Source organism: Fundulus heteroclitus, chromosome 4 (assembly GCF_011125445.2).
Source record: "Fundulus heteroclitus isolate FHET01 chromosome 4, MU-UCD_Fhet_4.1, whole genome shotgun sequence".
NCBI classification, from domain to species: domain Eukaryota; kingdom Metazoa; phylum Chordata; class Actinopteri; order Cyprinodontiformes; family Fundulidae; genus Fundulus; species Fundulus heteroclitus.
Window position 1 is genome coordinate 40,556,092 of NC_046364.1, and position 20,211 is coordinate 40,576,302.

General features: G+C 43.9%; 2 protein-coding genes across 3 annotated transcripts; both read left to right on the forward strand.

Annotated features, from left to right (window-relative positions):
• The first annotated feature begins 1,447 nt into the window (after window positions 1-1,447).
• cul4a (cullin 4A) lies at window positions 1,448-12,365 on the forward strand. Its single transcript, XM_012873487.3, has 20 exons — window positions 1,448-2,102; window positions 3,512-3,627; window positions 3,753-3,856; window positions 4,331-4,400; window positions 4,485-4,558; window positions 4,641-4,803; window positions 4,914-5,003; window positions 5,084-5,166; window positions 6,755-6,822; window positions 7,722-7,840; window positions 7,922-8,114; window positions 8,219-8,323; window positions 8,425-8,535; window positions 9,290-9,375; window positions 9,469-9,576; window positions 9,674-9,787; window positions 10,169-10,274; window positions 11,087-11,259; window positions 11,361-11,513; window positions 11,608-12,365. The coding sequence occupies exons 1-20, from the start codon at window positions 1,967-1,969 to the stop codon at window positions 11,701-11,703; spliced, it is 2,268 nt and encodes a 755-aa protein (XP_012728941.2). The 5' UTR covers window positions 1,448-1,966; the 3' UTR covers window positions 11,704-12,365.
• Window positions 12,366-13,615: 1,250 nt separating this feature from the next.
• lamp1a (lysosomal associated membrane protein 1a) lies at window positions 13,616-20,193 on the forward strand. 2 transcript variants are annotated; one of them, XM_036136575.1, is made up of 9 exons: window positions 13,616-13,703; window positions 17,121-17,233; window positions 17,332-17,551; window positions 17,671-17,832; window positions 18,412-18,614; window positions 18,692-18,814; window positions 18,887-18,953; window positions 19,042-19,209; window positions 19,336-20,193. In XM_036136575.1, the coding sequence occupies exons 1-9, from the start codon at window positions 13,649-13,651 to the stop codon at window positions 19,473-19,475; spliced, it is 1,251 nt and encodes a 416-aa protein (XP_035992468.1). In that variant the 5' UTR covers window positions 13,616-13,648; the 3' UTR covers window positions 19,476-20,193. The 2 variants fall into 2 exon arrangements, with proteins under 2 accessions (XP_035992468.1, XP_035992469.1); XM_036136576.1 differs by having other exon boundaries at window positions 17,127-17,233.
• Window positions 20,194-20,211: the final 18 nt, after the last annotated feature.

Genomic DNA, 20,211 nt, shown 5'->3' on the forward strand with positions numbered 1-20,211 from the left:
AACACCAATAAGCAAGCAATAAATAAATAAAAGACACCAGAGTTGATAGGGACAGGCCGTTTACCGTAAGGAACCAAAAGCAGAAATGCACCGATTGTTATTTGCTACTACTGGGCGCTTCTTAAAATCCAACCCACCTATTGCTGTGCTTTTCCTTTTGTGTAGATGTCTATTTTGGTCATGAGTTTTATAATGATCATAAAGCACAACACATGGTATTGCAATATAGCAATACTTCTACAAAATACTTCTATAATTAAATATTTGCTGTTAGACTTTATTATCTCTGCTGCTCACAACAGAATCAATAAGTGTTTACAACATGCAAATGGTTGCACAGGTTCTGATCATTAATTGTTTACACGGCCTCTCAGATGCTAAGTGTACCTTAGTACCTGCTGGATGCTGTTGTAATATCATGCATATTGCATGTTATCTCATTTCGTTCAATGACTAGGTTTAACTTGAATATTTCATCTGTGTTTTTTTTTCTACCTGAGTATGTGATGTTATCACTAATTGTGCAATACTTACTCTGGTATTTATTTTTTAACTTTTTCATATTGGCTTTCTGATAAAGCTTGTCATCTGTTGCTTTATAACTAACTTTAGATTAGATTGGCTTGTATTTTTCAGTACTAAAATTGTGTGAAACTCGGTCTTTGTTTTCAGCACTGACACGTACAAATCCCATTGTGGGACAAGAAAGGATTTTATATATATATATATATATATATATATATATATATATATATATATATATATATATATATATATATATATATATATATATATATATATATATATATATATATATATATATATGTGTGTGTGTGTGTGTGTGTGTGTGTGTGCTCTTGTAGCTAAGTGGGAATTTGTTGTTTTTTTTTGCTCATTTTAATAGTAAAGAGAGCACCAAAGAAAGGAAGCACCAAAAAAAGAAAGGTTAGGGCTTTTCGAAGGCCTGGAAAACATTGGCTTAATGCATTTATTCATATAATTACAACAAAAAGTATGACTCACCATAGGCATTGTATTTTAAAACATATATATTTTCATACATGTATAGGAAATGCACAGATTTCCTATACATGTATGGTATACATGTAAATGTATATTCACTCTTCAGGAAGAGTGAATGCTGCTTGTCAAGACTTGATGCAATCAACTGGGTTCCCTTAGATAGGATTTTTTTTTTTTTACCAATCTGTATAATCTAATTGAATTTGACTTTGGGAAGTACCCTGAGACGACATGTTTCATGAATTGGCGCTATATAAATACAATTGAACTGAACTGAATTGAAAACTCCAGCATAATACGTTTCTCTTATCTTTCAACATGGATCCCTGAAACCTAAAAAAAAAATTGGACAGTAGGCGAGCGGCAGCCAACCGCACAAATCCGAGCCGTCAGTGAACGCACCTGCCTTGCTGAACCCGTCTGAGGAAAAGCCATTTTGTTATGCTAGCTAGCTGACTGGTGGAAGGCAGCTACCAACAACACGAGTCTGACATGTCAACGCTAGCCATGTCAACGCGTTGGAGCTCCCGCTTTCTGTCGCCCAACACATTAACCGAGCCGGTTCTGACCCGCATGTAGTCCGCGCTGACACGGACTCTGGCCTGCGAAGCTAAAAAAAAAAAAAAAAAGTGGCGAATGGGACGGAAACTGCTCGCCGAAGTGTGCTGCAGCTTTAGATAACACTCAGCTAGCTAGCGGTGTGTCTACTTCGCTGCCTGCGGTTTGTTTTTGTTTTTTAAACGCTCACCCGGTGTTATGTTTGTCAAGCTTTTGCAACATTGGTGCTTTATATAGACTCCACCGCTTGTCGCAGAAAGACAATCTAGTCCAAGGAAGGGACCGACAACAGGACCGTCCCCGGCAGTAACTTAGCAAAAAAAAGAGACAACACAACGCGCACATTTGGAAGCATACAGCGGTAAGCCAAAGGGCTAATCTGATCATGGCAGAGGACACCCGACAGGACAAGAGGGCCGGCGGCGGCTTCTCGGCTCTGACCGAGCACGGAACCAACGGGATGGCCAGGACGTCCGGCAAAGCGGGCGCCTCAAAGAAGCTCGTGATCAAAAACTTCAAAGGTACAGTCTGTCAGTGGAGGGTTGCTGGTTCGACTCCGCGGCGTCGGTTCCTGGAGGGCAGGGTTGCAACCAACTTGCTCACAGCTACAAACGATGCAGGACCTTTATCACTATTATAAATATTACTATTATTTTGGATGTGCTTCATATAAGCAATCCCCCTAAAAATGTGGACTTTTCTTACAAAGTTCGCTGCGTCAGGGTTTGGCAGGAAAACGGGATCTCTCTCTGTCTCTGTCTGCCTTGATGGCTCTCAGCTGAGAGAAATCACAACCTTACAACTCGTGGCCCTGTAATTATGTAGGCCGCTTCCCTGGGTAAATGTTTACCCCTGTTAAACAACAGTTGCATAATTGATCCGAAAACCCCGCGCTGTTTTAAAGGATATTAACACGGCGGTGTGCATTTGGCGTGGTCTCCGTGTCAAGGTATGGCGAGGTTTACGAAAGAGGAAGAAAAGGAAAAAAAGGGCATAAAACATCTATTTTGATTTTTTTATTTTAATTTTTTGCTACGATTCAAAGTCCTTTTAACGCGCTGGAGTGAGCTGGCTGCTGCCCCACCCCCACCTGTTGCTGGGCACTACCAGCCAGCTGGCTGAAACGAGGCGTCTACACGCTACAAATGTTTCTGCTTGCAGAGGAAGCCGTGGTTACAGTGACAATATTAGCTTAGAAAATATAGTTACTTTCCTCTACCTGCCCGGTGTGTAGCTCGTGAACGTCTTTCAGCAGCGACACAAAGGCATCTATTTAAATGATTTTGTTTAAAAGCGTAAAAGCTCGATGGATGTTTTGAAGATGTGTTTTTGGGGGGGGGGCATCTAAAAGTGAAGGAGCAGTTGTCTTGTCGTCGCACCTTTGACTGGTACAGGAAGGTTGTTGTTTTGTTTTGTTTTTTCCCTGTGTGGGTTAATTGCTTCAGAAAGACTAGGGGCACACGATATATCGGCTTTAACGTCGGCATCGGCCGATGTTTGTCATTCTTTAAGATATCGGTAAAACTGGGCCGATATTAGCAACCAATGTGTGCGTTCCTTCTAGTCGCCCTTTGGGCCTGTGTTTCACGACAGGAAGAGGGTTGGTCATACGTTTCTTTTTGTTCGGTCATGTGACAGTGATGCGTCGCAGCCAGGATTGTGTTTTTTTTTTTATTGAGCTGAGATTTAAATAAAAATCTGTGTAAAAGTCTAGACTATTTCCCATATTCAAAAATTCAGTTAGCAAAGTTTTTAGTCATTACAGAATTTGACCAGCACAGAAGCGTAACTGTGTGTATATTACACACACATCGGTAAATATTGGTTATCTGACACAACAGTAATATTAATATCGGATATCGGCCCAGATCTTCCCATCGGTGCATCCCTAAGGAAAAAGGCCTGACCCTGTCTGACTTCCTTTTAACAGACCGGCCAAAACTGGCAGAGAACTACACAGAGGACACCTGGCTGAAGCTTCGCGATGCGGTGGGCGCCATCCAGAACAGCACCTCCATCCAGTACAACTTGGAGGAGCTCTACCAGGTCAGTACATGTAGGCATCAAGCTCCAATCTGACAAGTTTGTCTCACGTTCTGTTTCTCAAGAAAACGTGCCTGCTGTGTTTTTTTTTTTTTTTTCCACCAACATCTGACCGAACCACCTGGAAGGCGGTGGAGAACCTGTGCTCGTACAAAGTATCTCCAACGCTGTACAAGCAGCTGCGTCAGGTCTGTGAAGACCACGTGCGGGCCCAGATTCACCAGTTCAGAGAATATCCTTTTTATTATTATTATTATTATATTATTTGTCCACAGCCTTCTCAGAAAACCCTGCAGAAACGTTTCCTGAGCGTAGCGCTGGTGAGATGTGTTGTCACAGTTTGACAGCTAGAGAGTCTAGCAGGAAACAGTCCTGTTTACACTCCTATAGGGTTCAGTTGATAGTGAGACTAATGATAAAAAAAAAGAGTAGCCCATGATCAAGTCATGGGTATTTGGTGACTGTATTATAAATTGTAATGTTGGGCCGGCCGTTTGTGTTATGAATCTGGAGCCTTATCACCACATCGATGATCACAACTTGCACGTTTTGTAATTAGTTGCTGCCTTTGTTTGCCCCAATGTGATAGACGTTGGGTCTGTGTCTTGGTAGTTGAGAACAAAAAGCGTTATCATTGACCTTTTACGATAAAGCCGCCGTGGTTAAAGGCGCTCCGCTGCGGTTTTACCCTTAACCTGGAGCTCACAGAGTCCATGGACAACCTTTCCTTCCTGAAACGGATGAACCGCTGCTGGCAGGACCACTGCAGGCAGACTGTAAGTGAGGGAGGGCGTTTATGAACGTGCCCAGCAGCGCTCACCTCGTCAGTAATGAGATCCACATGTCTCTCTCTGTTTAAGATAATGATCCGCAGCATCTTCCTCTTCCTGGATCGGACCTACGTGCTTCAGAACTCTCTGCTGCCCTCCATCTGGTAAGGCCTCTTTTTACCGCGGCGGGCGCTTTCAGCCACGCAGGCGGGGGGCGCTGACGTTGGTTCGGTTCGTACGCTGCAGGGATACCGGGCTGGAACTGTTCCGCACCCACATCGTCAGCGACGGCGCCATCCAGAAGCGAACGGTGGACGGCATCTTGGAGCAGATAGAACTGGAGCGGAACGGGGAGACTGTGGACCGCAGCCTGCTGCGGAGTCTGCTGGGCATGCTGTCTGACCTGCAGGTACCTGCAGCATCGGTTAACACAACGCTATGTCTTTATATATCTATCTATCTATATATATAATATACAAAGCAAAGACTGTTTTACTTTTCTTTTTTTTTCCCTCAAAGGTTTACAAAGACTCCTTCGAGGAACGGTTTCTGACAGAAACGAACCGTCTCTACGCAGCCGAGGGGCAGCGGCTGATGCAGGAGAGAGACGTGAGCGAGGCTCCTAGTTGGGTATCTGCGTCGCGTGGCCTCGTTGATCACATGCGAGTCATTTCTGTTTCTGCGCCTAGGTGCCTGAATTCCTGCACCACGTGGCTCGCCGTTTGGAGGAGGAGAACGACCGGATCGCGAGCTACCTCGACCAGAGCACCCAGTAAGGTTCAGACGGTTGTGGTCGAGCCGTCCGACCTTTAACCGTGTTTAACCCTAGACGTCTGGCTGAAAAGAAAGGAAAAAGTTTGTTACAGTTTAGTTGGGAGCTCCTCTGGTTTTGCAGCTTGAGCGCACGCACAGAATGACGCAGTCAAGTAGAAAACCCTGGCGTAGCTGGGAAAACGTTTGTGTTGGTCGAGGCACTTCCGTTTGCTGCTGACAGCTTGACGGCTGCCTTCCCCCTCGGTTTGTAGGCAAGGGTTCAGGTTTTTAGACGATGCCTCAGCAGCTTGGCTTAGCTTTTGTGAAATTAATCATATTGTGGGGTAGTGCGTGGCTTTGAGGTCGTATTTGACCAAAGTTCGGGAGTGTTTCTACGCTGTCTTTAAAATGAGAGAAAAGTTTGGACTTTTTATTGTTACCCGGGTCCGGAAAGGCCTGGAAAAAACATACAGCATGTTAAGAGCCTGACGACTGCACAATCATTGAGCTTCTAAGGGGACCACATCACTGGGCTAAAAGGAGCCGAGAGCTCTGGAAAATGGAGTCTGTAGAAGTTTGGAATATTGTACATGACTCAACTCAACAGAACAGTCCATGGTGGGGGTGTGAGGGGTCCCCGATGATGTTTCAGGCTTGGGACACGTAGCGCTGAGATGAAATGTCTTTTATGGAGGGAAGAGGAGCCCTGATGATCCCTTCTGCTGTCCTCACGTTCTTCCAGTCGGAGGCACTGCAGCCTCCCCACCACACAGAGAGACAGCTGGTCAGAATGCTCTCTATGGTGCTTCTGTAGAAGGTCGTGAGGATGGGCGGGGGCAGGTGGGCTCTCCTCATCCTCCGCAGGAAGTATAAAAGTGCCCAACCTGTGTTGGCTTTTGTAGTCTGTCATATCCCTGCTTCAGTAGTCTTTGTTATCCTAACAGTGAGTTATTCAAGTGGTATTCAAGATAACTAGAAATTACCTAAAACAAAGGTGATCATCCTTTTTAGTTACTGCTTTTATTGGTGTTCAGACTTTGCAAAGCCTGGATGTCAGATTTAAGAAGCCGATGCTTACGGTGCAGATGCTGTTTCAGACTGTGCGTGTGCTGGTAGAGCCTTTCCATTGCTATCTCTCATGTGTCCCTAATAAGGCTAAGAAGTGACCTACTTTGAACCATTAGTTAACCATTAGTCTTTAGAAATGGCCTCTCTTCTGGCCGTGTAAAAATAGTTAACAGGGTTGACCCTCAAACGGTTTTACAGCTGCGATAAGGTCCAAAAAGCTGTTTTTATCTAAAACTGTTGTTTTAGTGAAGAGATGCGAGCTAAATCACAGCCTTACAAAAGAAAAGGGGACGAGGGTTGCTGCCCAATGAGTCTAGTTTAAGGAACGCATTGGAATATTAAACTCTTCAAACCTGTTTTATCAGACATAAAAAATTTTGAACCTCAGAACTACTATAAAACTGGATGTGGTCTTCTGCTGTGAAAGAAAGAGTTGGATGTAATTTAAAAAAAAAAATTCTAAACTAATACTGATACATTAGTACACCGTATCATATAGTCTGTTTTTATTTATTTATTTATTTTGAATCATTTCACAGGAAACCTCTAATCTGCTGTGTCGAGAAACAACTTTTAGGAGAACACATGAATGCTATGCTACAAAAAGGTACGTCTGTGTGATGTAATCATATTTGTCAGGAATCTAATCTCGTTTATTTAGAGCTACACCATTACATTAACTTCCTGAAAGGGTCTTGATCTGTGGTTTTAAAGTATCAGCTTTCTGCTTCTGTGTTAGACTGGCACACCGCTGGATGTCCTCAGAACAAGGATTACACGTCCTGTTTCCCAGACGGCAACAAGAAGGCCACCGTTCTATTTCTTATTTAGCTTAAAAGCCATTTTCTTTCTAAAGCTAAATTGTTCATGCGAAATTAGGGCTGGACAACATATAAAAAAGCATATTGATAAAATAGAAATCATATTGATCGATATCGATAATTATCAACAAATTCAAAACATATATTTTAAGTGCAGCCCTGACCATTTTATACTGTTGCTCAATTACCTATTTTTAGATAAAGAACACACAAACACTCAGTTCAAAACTCAACACTTTATTCAACCACCTTTTTACCAAAACTGCAAGTTTTTAAAGAAAAAAAGAACATGTTCTCTGAAGTTGTTGAAGGGGGCGGAGCTTGTTGACAGAGCGTTCCTCGGTCTGAGTTGTGATTGGTTGGGAGGATGTAATGACTGTAATATTAACTTTCATTACTAGAATGCATAAGGAGGGAAAACTATTGAACTTTTTATTGACCTTTTTTTTCTATCATCGATATACTTCTATCAGTTGATACGTTATTAAATTATCATCCAGCCCTATGTGAAATATCAACGTAACATCTGGAACTCAGTGATGTTAGAGTCTCTGGAAGTTACTGTCGCAGCAGTTTTCGTAGCAGTAACTGTTTGACATTTACGTCCTCCCTTTTTTTTTTTTTCTATTCCATGCATTGATAAGAAAGAAAGTTAAGTTGGTGCTGTGGCTTGTGTCTCTGCCAGGTCTGAGCAGTCTACTCAACGAGGGCCGAGTTACTGAGCTGGCCCTCCTCTACCAGCTCTTCAGTAAGGTGAAGGGCGGACTGCCCACGCTGCTGCAGTTTTGGAGAGACTATATCAAGGTATGCACGCTAAACCCATACACGACAAAATGGAGGCTATCATTTTGGTCAGAAAAGCGTAAATAAACCTTCTGGTTGTAGTCGTTCGGCGGAGAGATCGTTTGCACACCAGAGAAAGACAAGGACATGGTCCAAGATCTCCTGGACTTCAAGGACAAGATGGACAATGTGGTGCAGACGTGCTTTGCTCGCAATGAGGCGTTCATCAACGCCATGAAGGAGGCCTTTGAAACCTTCATCAACAAGAGGCCCAACAAGCCAGCCGAACTCATCGGTAGGTCCAGCACATACTTACCGCTGTTTTTAGCGCCGTTGGCGTCCGTTTTTATTGGTTCTAGCCTATGGTGAGATCTTTTCTGGTTGTTGCTTCTCCTCCAGCTAAATATGTGGACTCTAAGTTAAGAGCAGGAAACAAGGAGGCGACGGAGGAGGAGCTGGAGAGGATCCTGGACAAGATCATGATAATCTTCCGCTTCATTCACGGTCTGTCACCCATCTGTGTGTCCATGGGGAATAAAACTGTCCTCGTGCTTCACCGTGACTGGAGTGACGAGACCGCTTAAACTTGGCTTCCCCCCGTGCAGGAAAAGACGTGTTCGAGGCTTTTTATAAGAAGGACTTGGCCAAGCGTCTGCTGGTTGGTAAGAGCGCCTCGGTCGATGCTGAAAAGTCCATGCTCTCCAAACTCAAACATGGTGAGTCCCCCGTCCTCTGGTTTATGTTTGTACTTGGTAAGTTACAGTTCTGGGTATACAATGCAGTAAATCGCATATATACCCAGACCCCCATGAACCTTTCACATTACAACCACAAACTGTAACGTTTTATTGGATTTTTATGTCACAGACCAACACAAAGTAGATCATAACAGAAGGAAAAGGGACATAAAATATATATTTTTCTAAAAAATTATCCAAATAGATGTGTTGTGCCAAAGTATTCTGCCCGTTTTAATCTGCCGATGGCAAGTAAATCCATTATGGGATGGGCATAGCGCAGCGTCAAACCACCCAGAGCCATGAAGAAAGTATATAAAGCTAGAGTTACAATGTAAAAGATTAGATTAGTTGGAACAAACCAGACCTAAATCTATTTGAGAGGGACTTTCAATTTTATGTTGAAAGATTGCTTGAAAAATAGAAGAAATCACTAGTTAGAATCTGTACTTTGGTTCAAAGGTGTTTAAATACGAATACAATCCCCAGTTTCTGTGTAAAGTTATGATAACTGTGTACCACTTGACAACTATACCCAACTTTGTGTTGCTCTATATCTTAAAGCTTTGAATAAAATACATTAAAGTTGGAAAAAAAAAGGTGGTAGGGGTACTAATTTGAATGCATTTAGAAGGAAAGTCGGACTTTAATCATAGAGTACCAGATATTGTGTCTGATATTGGTGCTTGTAGAGCGTGGGAACATGTGGGCTGTGATATCTGTGGTGTTGCAGAATGCGGTGCAGCCTTTACCAGCAAGCTTGAGGGCATGTTTAAGGACATGGAGCTGTCTAAAGACATCATGATCCAGTATAAACAGGTACCACAATGATCTGAGCACATCAAGTCACACACAATGCCACCGCCGCTGCGCAGATTGACCCACTTATGCTTCTAACGTCCTCCATTCAAGTACATGCAGAACCAGAGTGAGCCGAGCCTCATAGAGCTCACTGTGAACATCCTCACCATGGGCTACTGGCCTTCCTACACGCCTATGGAGGTTCATTTGCCACCAGAGGTAGGAACTGCTGCGCTTTGTTGCCCCCACCACAACACGCTTAGCTTCACCAGCCGCGGTCGGCCAAGGCTTTGATGCATTTGCTGCTTGTTGGTAGATGGTAAAACTCCAGGAAGTGTTCAAGCTGTTCTACCTGGGGAAGCACAGCGGGAGGAAGCTGCAGTGGCAGCCCACCCTGGGCCACGCTGTGCTAAAGGCCGAATTTAAAGAGGTGAGGGCTCCAAGCGCCTCGGGGCTTTGAGAGTAATGGACACACTGCAAAAAGGGAATTAAAATTAAGTACATTTTTCTTAAAATTAGTGCATTTTTTCTTGATTAGAGCAGGTAAATATGATTATTTGCCAATGGAACAATAAGATTTGTGCACTTGAAGTAGGAAAAATTCATCTCCTCCATCATTTTTCTAGTGCAGAATATCTAATTATCTTATTTTAGGGGTAGAACTACTAATCCCATTGGCAAATAGTCTTATTTACCTGCTCAAATCAATGAAAAATACACAAATTTCTAGAAAGTTTTATTTACTTTTAGTTCCCTTTTTGCAGTGCAAGCACCTGAGCTGCGTTCACGGTGGATGTTTTCTGCTCCGCAGGGCAAGAAGGAGCTGCAGGTCTCCCTGTTCCAGACGCTGGTGCTGCTCATGTTCAACGAGGGCGAGGAGTTCAGCATGGAGGAGATCCGTGCTGCCACAGGAATAGGTTATTCCTAACTAGGGCTGAACAATTAATCGCATTTTCAATATAATCGCGATTTAAAAAAACACAATTTCCAAATCGCAGAGTCTGCAATTTTTGGCTATGTAACAATTAGGGAATTAGACAACGTCCATTAGGTGTTGGTAAAATGTTTAAAGTGGGTTTGCCTCCACATGGAAGGGAAGACAGTTGCAGCAGTGAGATAATCTGATTTTATTACTTGTTTTAGAGTTTATATAATCATACATAGCATTAAGTTCTGGTCAATCAGTTTAATACATAGACTTGCTTGTTGGTTGCACTTTATGTTCAACAAGGATTGATGTCCAAATCAATTAACAGCTGTTCTCTTGAACAATATTCTGATTAATAGAAACATTAAAAGTTCTTGCTTTAAATAGTCCTTGTTTACAAACATCTTTATTTAGAGGTCATTTTTGTTGCTTGTGGTTAATGCAGAGAAAAGTCAAAATTGCAATTTTGGTTGAAATATATCGTAGGCAGAACGCAATCATTTCTGCTCCGAGTTTAGATGCTGTGGGTCTTTTAGCAACTAATCTGCACAGCGAGGAAACAAAATGATTTGTTGTTTTGTATATGTTTAAAAAGACATGATAAATTAAACTGGGGGAAAAAATCGCAGCACATATTTAATTTTCTTAATATCGCAATATTAAGAAAAAAAATCGCAATTAGATTATTTTCCAAAATCGTTCAGCCCTATTCCTAACCCTTTATACATGCAGTGCAGACAGGTGTGTGTGTGAGGGGCGTCTGTGGCTTCAATTGTTGCTCTTTCCATTTCCCCGGCGCAGAGGAGGAGGAGCTCCGGCGAACGCTGCAGTCGCTGGCCTGCGGGAAAGCGCGCGTCCTCAACAAGAACCCCCGAGGGAAAGACGTGGAGGACGGAGACCGCTTCAATTTCAACGGCGACTTCAAGCACAAGCTGTTCCGCATCAAGATCAATCAGATTCAAATGAAGGAAACGGTAACCCCTCCCTCCCCCGCCTTTACGTTCACTGCTTCCTGTTTCGTTCGTCGGGCGCCTCATCCCGAGCATCTGAGCTTTTTTGTCCCTTTTCCCCGCAGGTCGAGGAGCAGGTGAGCACCACAGAGCGCGTCTTCCAGGACCGACAGTACCAGATCGACGCCGCCGTTGTGCGCATCATGAAGATGAGGAAAACCCTGAGTCACAACCTGCTGGTCTGGGAGCTCTACAACCAGCTCAAGTTTCCTGTCAAGGTGACGTGTTCGGCTTCCCCGTCTTCGTTTTCGGGTCTCTCCCACGCCGCAGCCGGATCTCATTGCCGCTCGTTTTCCTCTGACCTCTCCGCAGCCGGGGGACCTGAAGAAGCGGATCGAGTCGCTGATAGACAGAGACTACATGGAGCGCGACAAGGAGATCCCCTACCAGTATCACTATGTTGCCTGAGGGAGCGCCGCTGCAAGCCGCCGTGCTTTTTCTCACAGCTGGGCCCCACCGCACAGGACTGCAGCCACCCGACTCTCCTCCGGCGCCCATCTCGTCCCCCGCCTTCACAACGCTGGACGCAACGTTCAGAAGACGCAGAGCTCCAGAGCGACTGGAGACTTGGCTGCGCCGTTTCCCCCGATCTGCAATATCCTTAGTGGGACCCTGAGAGCGGGCTGCGTACGTCGGACCGGGTCGTTGACGGTTGGTTAGGACGGCGTACCGAATCCGCTGATGCAAGACTCAACCGAGAATAACTAGCACTTTCCTTTGTTTTTGTTTTGGAGATTGGGTTTTCCTTCTTACATCACGTTAGAAATCCCTCCTTGTATTTTGCAGCTTGTTTGTCACAGGTTTTTGGATCGTTTTCTTTTTCTTCTTCTTTTTGAGGTGTTCTCCCTTTAACCGGCTGCTGATGCGACACCGAGCGTTGAGAACAGCGGCGGCCGTCGGGGCCGACACACAGGCAGGCCAGCCGTTTGTGTATCTTTCTTTTCAGTATCTTGTATGTTTGACCAAAACGTCCAATGTCACGTGCTGATGTTTTTTTTTTTTTGTTTGTTTTTTTGTAGATCGAACTGTGAGTGCAAAAAGTGAATTTGAATAAATGAGTATTTAATGATTGGGTTTAATTAATGTCTTATATCTGATGATAGTTTTTATTATTATTATTATTATTATTATTATTATTATTATTATTATTATTTGTGAATAATAAGCTGCTGCTTTCTTTCGCTCCTGTCTGGGTAAAGTTTGGGTTTTTAGAGTTAAATACAGGATGTCTGCCTGACGCATGAAGTGTTGCGCAGCACAACACTGGTGCCGGTTGTTTAGGTTGTTCTCTTTTAACTCCATGTTGTTATGTAGGTTAGACACGCTGAGGTACAGAGCTACAACTCTATTTTCAAACATGGGAGTTTTGCCAGAGAGAAGCCATTCGGGATTTTAATGAGAAGTTTAAACGATTTTAAGGTTTCATGGGTGTGATGATGAAATTTTGCTGCCAACCCAAATAATTCTGCTCAGGTTTACTCAAGCGTAACCGTGCTGTGAGAATGTATCGGGCTGCTTCTAAGAGCTGGACAGTAGCTTTAAGGCGGCCTCCGCCTTCCTTTTGGGCTTTTTTGCACAGCCTCGTGAACTGATGGAGGCGTCAGCTGACTGGCTGCAGCTCATGTACGCTGCAGCTTTGTTGCAGACGCTCGGCTTCCCCTTACAGCACATTTAAGACTTCACACACCATTTTATAACGCTCTTCTGATTGTGATGCAAGCGTTAAGAAAGGAAAGTGTCTTCAGCCTTTCCTTATTACACTCAAACTAGTCACCCTTATTAATGGCATAGACGTGAGAAGTAATATTGTGAGCAAGAATGTTCCTTTTTCTCAATAGGACTCGGTTCTTCTACTTATATTCTGAGTCATATTCGGCTTTTCCTCAGAGCTAAAGCGGATAAAACTACTTCTCAGCCTCGGCGGTGCACTTTGGTGCCCCTCTCTCTGTCTGCGGAGCCCAGACGGGATCAGCTGAGCTCGCGGCAGATTAGGAGGGGTGGTCTCTCACGTGACCGGGTCGGCCCCGAGCGCTGCCATGCGGGTCACGTGACGGACGCAGACGCGGAGATGATGGTTTAACTCCCGCTGCGCGACTGGAATCGCTATTTAACCATCATTTCTGACGCTTTCCGGTCTGCGGGGCACCAATCTACGGCCACCCGACAGCCGCATCCTCTCTCCGCCGTCGGGAAGCAGACAGAGAGGCAAACATCCACCGGGAGGAGCACCGCCACTTTTTGAGCTCACGGTCCGTGAAGGCACCACCAGAAGCAGCGGACCCACCTGCGCCTGCAGCGGAGAAACGACCTCCTGCTCCCATATTTTTCCACGGAGGAGTGCTCGACTTTAACGATGGAGGTCCTCAAGCGCCCAGTCCCGGTGTTCGTCGTCTTCTTGGGGGTGTTAGGTGAGTGTTTTCTGCTGCTAGAAGCCGCTATTTTTAGCCTAAATCACGCCCCCTCCCCACTGCAAACATTTTATTTGAATAAAGCGACAATCTGCTGTACAGTAAAGGTTAAATGGGTGTTTTTTGTTTGCTTGTTTTTTAGACCTTATGGCAACTTTTCAATCTTTATTCATCCAATTTACCCCCATCTTAAGTTTGACTGTTTCTAGATCAAACCTGGGATCTTTCCTGACCCTCTTTATAAATTTTAGACAGGATTACTCTCTTCAAATACATGTTTAGCAGCAGATATCTGCTGTATATGATGTCTGACTTGCTCAAAGAAAAGGTCTATTCTATGTTTTTACCCAACTTCTAAAAGTTTGGATGTTTTCCTAATAAATTGATATGGTATGTATAGATGTAGATGCTAATAATGGTGAATTATAAGAAACCATCTAATAAATATTAGCTGCGAAAGGAAACTTTAAATAATAATAAAGGGAACAGTGCCTTTTTGTGTCAGAGGCTTTTGTTTTTCCTGCTTTTGTAAATTCAGTCAGGTTTGGACCCACCTTTTGTCATTCATTGGCCTTTCCTTGTCTTTCTGCGTTGCGGATGCATAGTGAAAAACATCCAAACAGCGACTCAAAAGTATACAGAATGATGTTTCAAACACAAAATGGTGAAATAACTCCAATCATCTGTTATATTTGAGCCTTTTCTATCCACCCCCTCCTCCCCTTGTTGTGATTACTGCTTTAGCTTTCTCTCAATGAGCTTCATGAGGCTGGTCACCTGAAATGGTTTAACCTCCTAGAAGGAGTTTCCTAGAGGTAGTAACAAAAATAAAGACAAACCGTTGAATGAGATGGTGAGTCCAAACCTTTGACTGGTGGTAATGTCTATTCTTTATTCTGTTTTTTTTTTTTTTTTGTCAGTGTGTTTGATCCTGATATAAAGTGCTTGTGTTGCCAACGCTGTGGACCAACAGATGAGCCTCATTGTTGTGTCACTGGAGAGCTTCACATGACTCCCAGAGTGGCTTTGTGTTGCACCCGGCTCTGGAGGGGCCCCAGCTTCAAAAACACCCACCGGCACACGGTGCTGCTGACGCACGAGAAGGGGCCAGCACGTTAAAGCCGCTCCAATAGTTGCATTTTCACTTCAAGATGCGCGTTGAGATATAAACCCGGACGTTTTTCAGCACAGACCGTTTGCAGTTTTGCTTTTCGGTTCGCTTAAATTCCTGCAGCAACATTTTTGCGCTCAGAATGCAGGGCTGGGGTAACTTCCTGTGAAGCTTTCTAGCACTTTGCCATCGACAAATCGCTTCGGCCTTATGACCGGGTTGCAACGTTGTGTAAGCGGTCTGCTGCGTGTTTGCAGCTTGGACAGAGAGGTCACCTGAGGGTCACGTTTAATAAAAGGCAGCAGCTCGCGGCCGGCAGAGGTAGAGACGCCTGTTTGAAGTCAGGCAGAAGATTCTTAATGCAGTTTTAGTTTCAGTCTATTCTTAACTACCTTTTTTTTTATTCTACATACAGGTCCATCTCAAAATATTAGCATATTGTGATAAAGGTCATTATTTTTCATAATGTAATGATGAAACTTGAACATTCATATATTTTACATTCATTGCACACAAACTGAAATATTTCAGGTCTTTTATTGTCTTATTACGGATGATTTTGGCATACAGCTCATGAAAACCCAAAATTCCTATCTCACAAAATTAGCATATTATTAAAATGGTCTCTAAACGTCGACGAGCTATGAACCTAATCATCTGATTCAACAAATTAACTCTAAACACCTGCAAAAGGGCTCCAGGTGCCGCATTCCCCAGGTCAAGCCACTTTTGAACCAGAAACAGCAGCCAAGTATTGAGTGCATAACTGTACATAATTATTTAAAGATTGACCTTTTTTGTATTAACACTTTTCTTTTATTGGTCGGATGAAATGTGCCAATTTTGTGAGATAGGGTTTTCATGATTTTGGGTTTTCATGAGCTGTATGCCAAAATCATCCGTATTAAGACAATAAAAGACCTGAAATATTTCAGTTAGTGTGCAATGAATCTAAAATATATGAATGTTCAAGTTTTATCATTACATTATGGAAAATAATTAACTTTATCACAATATGCTAATATTTTGAGATGGACCTGCATACATTCTGGGAGGTTTATAATGAAGCCTTTTATGAAACACTGGATGTATGAATATGTAAGCTTGCACCGTGCTAGTAAGACTATTTACTGTTAATGACTAAAACCACAACTGCACACGCCCATTCGTATGAAGAGTAATTTGGCAGGTTTCACAGAGTAGATGAGCTATTAATTAAATACTGAAGTTAACTAAATACTGAAGTTGAGGTTCGTTAAGCCTGCGCACATGACTCTTGGACAATCAGTGTCTTTAATAAAGGAAAGTTCAGGTTTTGTTCCTCTTGGTCTCCAACTTTCTCATCTCTGTCGACCTCTAGTGGCAGCCTGTGTGAACTGTCGCTCTTTTTTATATGTAGAGTCCAGCCACTCCGGATGCTGCACATATTCTGCTTTTGTCCTAGTAAGGTGAAAAAAAAAAATACATTTGTTGTTTTCGTGCAGGTACATAAATAAATAAAACAATGCGGACATCATATAAAAAAGACTGGTTTTAAACAATTAATAAATGACTGAACATACAGGTAGCCCAAAACGAAAAGTGCACTTGAGGTGTATGTAACTACTGATGACTTCATAAAGTATTTTTTTTTATTCATAAAAATTTGCTTTATGTCTGTGAAAAACACGAGTGAAGTTGCGCTTCCAAACTAATTATCAGGTTTATTGTCACAGGATCCTTATAGTTGTCATATTTCAACTTGAGAACTAGGTTTATTTAAGGCGACATGTGCTAATGTGAAAGAAGAAAGCTTAAATATACATTGGTGTGGTTTTCATCAAATGTTAATGTTTCTTAAACCACCTCCGTCCTGTACAACAATGTTTTTTTCTAGGGCTGGGTATTGATTTGATACAATGCTTGATTTGATTTGCTTCCAATATCGATATTTATTACTTTCAACTTGATGCCGAAAGTCATTCAATCAACAAAACCAGCAAAAAATATTTGTTAAATTTATTGAACACTGATATATTAAAAGGAAAATAAAGTGCACTTGGTTCAATGCATTTAACGTATCACAGAAACCAAAAATGTGCTCAAACGTCTGATTTTAGAGACGAAGGCGCTTCTAAAATCCTGTTGACCATTCCACAAATTCATCTCAGTAATGGTGCTCTGTAATAACGTTTCCTAAAAGGTGGCAGGTATATCAATATTAAAAGCCAGAATATCGATATTAAATCGTTTTTAAAAACATCAATATTAATCTTTATGGATTTTTATGCACATCCATAATGCACATCTTTCTCCCGTGTCCTGAGGCGCAGGTTGCAGTCAGGCTGTCACTCTGGAGGTGAAGGAGGGGAACTCCACCTGCATCAAAGCCCAGCTGTCTGCCCTGCTCCTCATCCCCTACACCACCTCCAGCAGCACGGTAAATGCTCCACCTTTGGCTTTTTAATTCAAATCCCGAGCAGGGGTCGCCTGAGCTCCGCAGTGCGTCCTTTACGCCGCCTGTTTCCTCCTCCTCAGAGGAACGCCTCCACCTCTCTGCCCGACTCCACCGCCGTGGACGCGGCGAGCAGCTCGTGCGGAGCGGGCGGCCGGCCGCCGTGGCTCGTGGCGGTGTTCGGCTCGGGCCACGCGCTCGGCCTGAGCTTCTCGACCAATGGGAGCTTCTACAGCGTGACGAACCTGACGCTGCAGTACAACCTGAGCGACGCGGCGCTCTTCCCCGGGGCCAATGGCTCTGGTGAGGGAGCGCAGACACAGATGTTCCCAACATGGCAATCTCTGATTAAACGTCACGTTATTACGGTTGTGAATTATTTATTGCAGCTTCATAAAAGCACTTCCCTGCCTGCATCCTAGGCGTGGTGACCGTGGTGAGCGCGTCGGTCGGGATCTGGGCTCCGATCAACACCACCTACCGCTGCGTGAGTCCCACCACCATCAGAGCCGGAGGAGCTGCGGTCACCTTCTCCGCTGTGAGGCTGGAGGCCTACATGCCAGGAAACGACCTCAGTCCTGCAGGTCCAATCTCTTCTCACCCAGTTACTCTCAAACTCTCTTCTTCTTCTTAGACATAGACAGCTTTATTTGTCATTTTGTATGCACAAAGTGCGTACAGAACGAAATCTCGTTTGCATACAGCTTGAAAAATCACATAAAATTGCACTAATGTTCAGGATAAAGATAAAGCAATGCCCAAACATATTCCTTTTCAAAAAAATGTAAAAAGAAATTATTTTTAGAAGGTATAGATAAGTATGGTAGAAAGTTTTGTGTTTGTTTTATTTGTATATGTGTAGGTATATATACAGCAACATAATTATAAATATTGTAAATTAAAGAAATAAAATAATTAAAGGGGAAGGATTACATAAGTTTTACTTATTCCTACTCCTTTTTGCACATATAATAGAGGTATATTAACTCAGGAAAGAAGGGTACCTTGTTTATTGTTTTCTCACCAATGTTTTTAAACATTGTTTTATTTATATATATACTTTCTCCTGCATGTTCGAAATAAAGATTTCAATTCAAAGATGCAGCAGCGATTTATAGACTTCTTGCATCCAAACTGATCATGCATGTTTGTTGCGTCTGCAGAAAGTGTGTGTGTGGCGGATCGGAGCACCACAGCGGCGCCCCCCACCCCTGCCAGCACCACAACAGGAGCTCCAGCACCGACCCCACCAGGACCGCCGGAGGCCGGGATGTTCTCCGTGAGGAACGCCAGCGGCGCCGTCTGTCTCCTCGCCAAGATGGGTCTGCAGCTCCACGTCTCCTACGCCTCTCGGTCCCAGAATAAGGTTAGTGCCGCGAAGCCAAAACGCCGCCGATCCGACAGCTGCCGTCGTTTAAAGCCGGCCGTCTTCTCTGTCGCCAGACTGTGGAAGGGTTGTTCAACGTGGCGCCCAATCTGACGGCTTCGTCGGGATCGTGTGGCGGAAGCGCGGCTACTTTAGTCCTGACGCAACAAGGCACCACGCTCAGCTTCACCTTCTCCACGGTAACATCTGTTTTCCTTGAATTCCCATCAACGCCTGTGCGACTACCAGTAACAGCGTCTTCCTGCCCACAGACCTCAGCAGCTAACAAGTACCACCTGAGCGGGATCAGTCTGTGGGCCAACTGGACCGACATGAGAGGTAGGTCCCTGGGTTTTAGGCGTCTTTGCTCTGAATGACCCTTCTGGGATGAAGATGTGACGATCTCTCTCTCTCTCCCCCCCATCAGCTCCCTTCTCAGCCAGCAACACCTCCCTGGACTACCTCGGCGCTACGCTGGGCCGCTCTTACGTCTGCAACGCGGAGCAGACTCTGCTGGTGGCTCCAGCTTTCTCCATCAACACGTTCGGGCTGCAGGTGCAGCCGTTCGCCGTCTCCAGCAGTCGCTTCGCAGCAGGTACCGTTTGGGTTTTTGAATCTCTCGTTACCGCTTAGTGTCCAGTTTCAGATCTGAAGAGCTCTTCAGGTCTAAACCGCTTGTGATTCAGTCCGGTTGGTTTGTGTGAACCCGCTCTACGCGCAGCTGAGGAATGCCTGCTGGACCTGGACCAGACGCTGATCCCCATCATCGTCGGCGCAGCGCTGGCCGCTCTGGTGCTGATCGTCCTCATGGCGTATCTACTGGGCAGGAAGAGGAGCCACGCCGGGTACCAGACCATCTGAGAGGACGCCTTGACTAACTTTACCCTCACAGACTGAGTGCTGGAGGCAAAAAAAACGGCGTGAATGAGAGTAAAGGAAACGCCTGCGTGAGTGAAAGTTGTGGATTTTAGACCGCTGACCACGATGGAGCCGGAGAGGACCGAGCAGCGACGGTTCAGCTCTTTGCTTCTACTGGTGAAAGCGTGACTTGAATTTCTTTGTTTGATTTTGAAAATGAACCGTTAAGATCTTAAAAAAACCCTCAGATCAACCAGATTTTTCTTTTTCTTTGTAATCCTTGATTAAAAGGGAAATCTCTAAATAAGTCTCTTGATGCCTGGGCCCAGTGAGGACTGGGTGAAGGGACATTATTGGATTTTTTTTTTTTTTTAAACGGTGTAACATTTCCCCTCCTTTCTGGATGTGAATTATGTATTTAAGGAGGAGACAGAAGTTAAAGATTTTATTTAATGCAGGAAGGCGTTATCTCCTCTTTGAATTAATCTGGTCTGAATGGGGACTTCATTTTAAATCTGTCTGAAAAAACACTTTTCTCTGCTTTTTCTTCAGGGTTCTCAGCTTGCTTTGATAATTTGTTAAGTGAAACAATCTTTTCACGATGTTTTGGGACGCGGGAGCGCTTGTTTTTTTTTTGCTGGACACATGTCTTGTTCTGTATGGCTCAGAAGTATTTTTCCATTAAACATTAAAATTAAAACTTTTTTTGTTCCTTCTTTAACTTCATTGTAGCAGAAAC

Coding starts and splice junctions, on each gene's coding strand:
- cul4a (XM_012873487.3), top strand. CDS start 1,967: ATGGCAGAGGACACCCGACAGGACAAGAGGGCCGGCGGCGGCTTCTCG. Junction 9,788..10,168: donor TAAAGGCCGAATTTAAAGAG/GTGAGGGCTCCA, acceptor TCTGCTCCGCAG/GGCAAGAAGGAGCTGCAGGT. Junction 11,514..11,607: donor AGCTCAAGTTTCCTGTCAAG/GTGACGTGTTCG, acceptor ACCTCTCCGCAG/CCGGGGGACCTGAAGAAGCG.
- lamp1a (XM_036136575.1), top strand. CDS start 13,649: ATGGAGGTCCTCAAGCGCCCAGTCCCGGTGTTCGTCGTCTTCTTGGGG. Junction 18,615..18,691: donor CCTCTCGGTCCCAGAATAAG/GTTAGTGCCGCG, acceptor CTCTGTCGCCAG/ACTGTGGAAGGGTTGTTCAA. Junction 18,815..18,886: donor TCAGCTTCACCTTCTCCACG/GTAACATCTGTT, acceptor TCCTGCCCACAG/ACCTCAGCAGCTAACAAGTA.